At 40.3% G+C, this 5,165-nt stretch overlaps 1 protein-coding gene across 1 annotated transcript; it reads right to left on the bottom strand.

Moving 5' to 3' along the window:
* Positions 1–565: 565 nt before the first annotated feature.
* SPRTN (SprT-like N-terminal domain) lies at positions 566–3,893 on the bottom strand (the record flags this gene model as incomplete). Its single annotated transcript, XM_010144604.1, is given in 4 exon segments — positions 566–1,506; positions 1,813–2,080; positions 2,860–2,988; positions 3,794–3,893. Coding segments are annotated over 4 exon segments (1,438 nt in total), but the record flags the coding sequence as incomplete, so codon positions are not given.
* Between the last annotated feature and the right edge of the window lie 1,272 nt (positions 3,894–5,165).

The following is a 5,165-nucleotide window of genomic DNA, read 5'->3' as shown; positions in this document are numbered from 1 at the left end:
ACAGTGTAGCTAATTTTTGTATCTTTTTTGTAAACAAGCTCCCCAAAATAATTTCACTTTTTTTAATTGAGCCCTTAAGTGTAGGGCCTTCGCTTCATCTACCAATATCTTGTGCCTGATTCATCACTCTTCTGGATTTTATCTTTTCCTGATACAATCCACCCATTAAACCTAAACGGACGCTTTGCTATGTTTTTGATGCCTGTGCTCCTCCCATCTTTGACTCAGTCTGTATTTAAGATTCTCACTCTCATCTATCTATTCAAGAAGGTGACAGGTGAGAAGGACCACCTGAGAGGGTTATTGTGGCTTATGCAAAATATCTACTACTCTAAAAACACAGGCCACTTAATTACATTGCAGTAGACAGAAGTATTCTCATCTATTATAGGTGGTTAACTTTAAGAATGGTCAAAAACACTTAAAAGAAACAACACAAAGGGGTCCTATGAACGAAGATAAATTAGCAGGATTAAAAATGTTTTAATCTCAAAAGCTGCCTTATCCATCTTCTCTTGTATTACCCAGATTCTGCAGCAAGAACATTGGCACAAACATCCACTTACTAAAACTTGAGTGTTTGATTCCCTGAAACACAAGTAGCAGCATAGTCAGCGCTGAAGCGCAACTCCATACCACTTGTCATGCAGCGTGCTGACAGCAGTTTACATTCCAGTTCTGAACAGGCACACAGCCAAGCAAACCCTGAGCAAAGTAGTTTACAAGCCAATGTTTTCAGTTCTGGTTTATTCTGCAGACAGCCTTCTGGACCGTTTTATGCAAGACACGAATCAAGGTGTTCGTTTATTTTAGACTCAAACACCTCGGTCTGGCAAACAGGACAACCGACTTTTCCATCTTGCCTTCCTGCAGTGCTGGAACTTGCAGAGGACACTGTAGATTCAGCTCTGGTTTTCACAGGTGTATTTATACTTGAAGTGACATTAGTACTCGCTTTTTTAATGAAATAGTTTTCAAAGGCAGTTTTGTCTTCCATTTTTGGCCATTGCTGCAGTGTGTTAGTACACTTGGAGCTTTTCTTCTCAGATGCAACCTGAGCTGTTACTGTCTTGTCAAAACGAGTTTGTTTTGCTGGCCTATTATAAAGCATCATAACTCTCTTGCCACTCGCAGAACCCTGGTTTGATTTTTCTTCCTCAACACGAGTGATTTTAACAGGTGATCCGTTAACATTCTTGAAAGCTTTTGTATCAGCAACAGAGAGTTGAGGAAACTCACGCTTTGAATCTAAGTTGATATTTTCTCTGGCATCATCAGTATAAAGCGGAAAGAAGATGCCACTTCGGGGTGATTTTTCAAATTTTATCTCATTTTTAGGGATTGGCATTGTCCTTACTGAACGATGCTGTGAACCAGGCGTTTCACTGTTTCTAACACTGCTGCTGGAATCTGTGCTTTTTTCTGAGAGACGACTGTCTCCTCCAAGCCGATAGCCCTTTCCACTAAAGGCTATCAGACCCTGTGTATCACATGGTTGTGTCTTGCCTGCAAAATAAGAAGCAAAGAAAGTAAGAAAAGTCAGTAACTTTTTCATATATAAATTGTAGGCTTAGTATTTTACGTACTTCACCCAAAAAATCTGCTGTGTGAAAATAGTGCAGCAAAAGAAACCTGTTGCAAACAATCAAGTCAAGAAGGAGCCTAGAAATGCACAAATAAAATGGGCTCTGTTCTTTGCTATGTAACAGTAATATCTAAACAAAGTTCCTGTAGTGGCTGATCGGTATTTGTTCAAGACACCGTTTGAATAAAAACAGATTGGAAAAGGAAAAAAAGAATTATTTCAAATACCTTTGTTAGTTGACTCAAAATTTGGAAGTTTTGCTGGCTCAGTTTTCTTCTTGGATTTCTTGGAGAAGTCTTCTGGCTCCTTCACTTTTGTGAATGTACCTCCACACGTCTCTTGATGCTCAACCCACCAAAAGTCTCGTGCAGAGGGTGCTCTATTTGTCGCACGTTTCACATATCCAAAATAAGGTTTTCTGTTTTGACAGGGGCCATTGCATCGCCACCAATGCTGGCGGTACAAATCCACCTCATCATGGAATGAATGATAGATCTAGGTTTATAAAACAGAAACCAAACCCACCCCAGTCATTCAGAAAGTTTCTCATTTTATATCACTGTTTTCTAAAAATAGATTTCCATTTCATTCCTTCCATTATTGCTGTGACTTTCACATTATCAGCAAAAAGGCTGAACCTGGGTTAAATTTGATGAACATTTAGCTACCATTTAAAAAAACCAAAGCTTTTAAAAAAAAAAAAAAAAGACAGGATACATCCTGGCTATCTTATCTGAACTGCAATAAAATCACTTGGAAAAAAAATCTATCTACAGTTTCACCCTAAATGACATATTGTTCAGAATGATTGTATGCTATCCCAGTATTGTATTCTACCTCCAGCTATTACCTCCAATGGATCTTCTCAGACATATTATTATTAAACATCAACCTATTAGCCTTTCCTGATATCAAACGTAACTAAAACAGACTGCTCTTCCCCAAATATTATTCTGAACATGGAGCTATTCTGTGTCCCTGGCATCATTAAGTTCTTTCAAGTTTAAAATAAAAGTTTAAAGAAAAATACTTCAGAGGGTACTCTTGAAAATTATTATGACTAACAACTCACCGCATCTTCCTCAGCCTGTTCCCACCACTGTCCCCCACAAAGTAACTAGGGAACAGGCACACGCTTGGATGCACATGGGTAATGGTACCAACTGTGGAGTGCCCAACAAGAGCAAGTGTATTACTCACACCACACCAGGCGCACTAGAAAAGCGAATCAGGAAGAAACCTCTACTAAATTAGGTTAAGTGGATTACGCTTACTGTGACATTGGCTCCAGTCAAGCGATTAATGCGACGCATGTGTTTGCGGAACTCTGGTCCGTGAGATTCACGATCTTTGTCATTATTAGTAACAAAAAGCAGGGCATGGATCATTTCATGCAGCAGTGTCTGAAACGATGCAAATCATCCACCATTTACTGAAAAGCATCACATATAGTTTCAAAATTCAGCCGGAAGCACTTTACTCCTCTACATTTGTCTTGGTACTGATCTTATTTTCACATATTCACATGTTCAGTCTGGATCGTAAAAACGTAACATTTATTCTACCCATCAAATCAAATTACCTCTATTACCATACCACCAAAACCTGCTGAAGAACATTATTACCATCCCCAAAAGGACAAATAATCCTCAAACTTAACTCAGATTTTAAAGAGATGATCCCCTCTACAACCCAAAAAAAGAAACACTTGTGAGAAAGTTGCAACTCTGCAGCATTTCTGTTCATGAACCAAATCCAAATGTTGAGCTAACTCAACGCAGCAGCCCTGACGGAGACGCAAGAAGCAACAGTGAGTTATGTTTAGAGTCATATTCTCTATCCTTATTTTCTGCTGTGGGCATTTTGACAGCTGTTTTCTGATTGCGCTTTCAGTCTTGTTTGTTTTTAATATTAGAGGATAATTTAGGAGTAAAAATGTCGGGGGGTTTTCTTTATAAAATCAGTAAAATAAACAAGTGACTTCAGACTCCTACTGAGAGTTGCCCATTTAGAAACATAAAACTGAACAATTACCATGAGATTGCAACATAAGCAAAACAAACGTAACGATAAAGCCACCACTATTTTATGATATGTCGCTGTATGAAAGAATGTCACTATGACATGTAAAATGTTTGAATGGAGTTGGGGGGAGGCACAATACATTTTATAATTTTATGTGGAGATTCATCAGCAACGTTCAAATACCTCAACGAGATCCTTCCTCGGTCTTAACTTTAGGAGTGGCTCACTTAGCCGAATGGAACACATTCCACCTCTTCCTTCATATCTACACACTCCAGCACAGCTGAAAGAGACACAGAAAGAAAATATGAAAAACTACTTGTTTCTGTAGCACATGAAGAAAATTGAGAATTGGAGTTAAAACGCCATCCCCTTCGAACACACGCTAGTTAACTCAGAACATGCAAAAACACTTTGAGTAGTTACTTGAAAAACTCAACACCGTTAAGCAAAAAATACCCAACCAACCAAACAAGCCCACAAGTTCCTTAAAATAAGCTGTGACTGAACTTGCAAAAGTGAATCTATAGTTTAAAAAAAAAAAAAAAAAAAAAAAAAAAAAAAAAAAAAAAAAAAAAAATCACAATGGACTGTTCCAAGCTAACCTGTTTAGGAGGCAGAAGATTTGTTTTCAATAGAATTCCTGATGGAGTGAAATGAAATTGACTCTTATCGAGCATTCACGTATCACGTTCTACATGCTAATCCAGCAGAATTTTTTTTTTCTTAGTCCTCTGCCAGTTTGCTATTCAAATATTTTCAAGTGTCTAAAGAGACCCATCAGAGCACAGGAGGGGGCAGGACTCCAGCAACCAGAACTGCATCAGCAGATCTGCAGAACTGCAGCCTGCACTTCAAAGCTTTTTCCTTTTTTTAATCTCAGCTTTCCTATATATTCCCCTTCCTAGCCTGCCCTAAGACTTGTTAATAGACTATTATCACTTTGTATCTGCCTTTCTGCCATGCTGTAAAAAACATCATAAAAAGTGAGAACGAGAAAAATGACAGCAATAAAAGTAAGTTCTTTCAAGGTTCTACATTCACGGTTTAAGACCCAAGTTATTTATTCCACTTTAACATGTCTGCAGTTTTGCTTACACCACGGAAAAAGCCATTTTTGGCTGCCAAGGACAGACAAAACAGACAATGTCAGTGACCAGCCTGGGGTACAAACTATGTCAGAGAAACAGGACACTCAAATGTCCGATGGAGAAGCTGTAGCACGAAGCCACAGTTAGGAGCAGCATACAGCGCCAAACGACAGCTTTTTCTTCCCCCTCCCCGAGCCCCACAGCTATGCGCCAAGCTGCAGCTTGCCTGATGGCTCAGAGCCTCTTCCACAGCTCTGACGCAGCACCCGCACACTGCTGGGGCCGTTCAGAGGCACGGCAGCTCCTGAATCCTGAGGACGGTGAAAGCCATCCGGCAACGGTGCTCGGGAGGTACCGGCTTTCCCCGCCGCCCTCCAGCTCCCGGCGAGCCCCCTCGGCTCACGGCCAGGAGGCCGCCTACGGCCGAGAGACCCTGGCCCCCTCCCCGCGCAGGGCTGCCCTGC

Source organism: Buceros rhinoceros, unplaced genomic scaffold (assembly GCF_000710305.1).
Source record: "Buceros rhinoceros silvestris isolate BGI_N320 unplaced genomic scaffold, ASM71030v1 scaffold1670, whole genome shotgun sequence".
Classification (NCBI taxonomy): domain Eukaryota; kingdom Metazoa; phylum Chordata; class Aves; order Bucerotiformes; family Bucerotidae; genus Buceros; species Buceros rhinoceros.
Note: the sequence above shows the minus strand (reverse complement) of the source record. Positions and strands in the feature narration are given on the sequence as shown.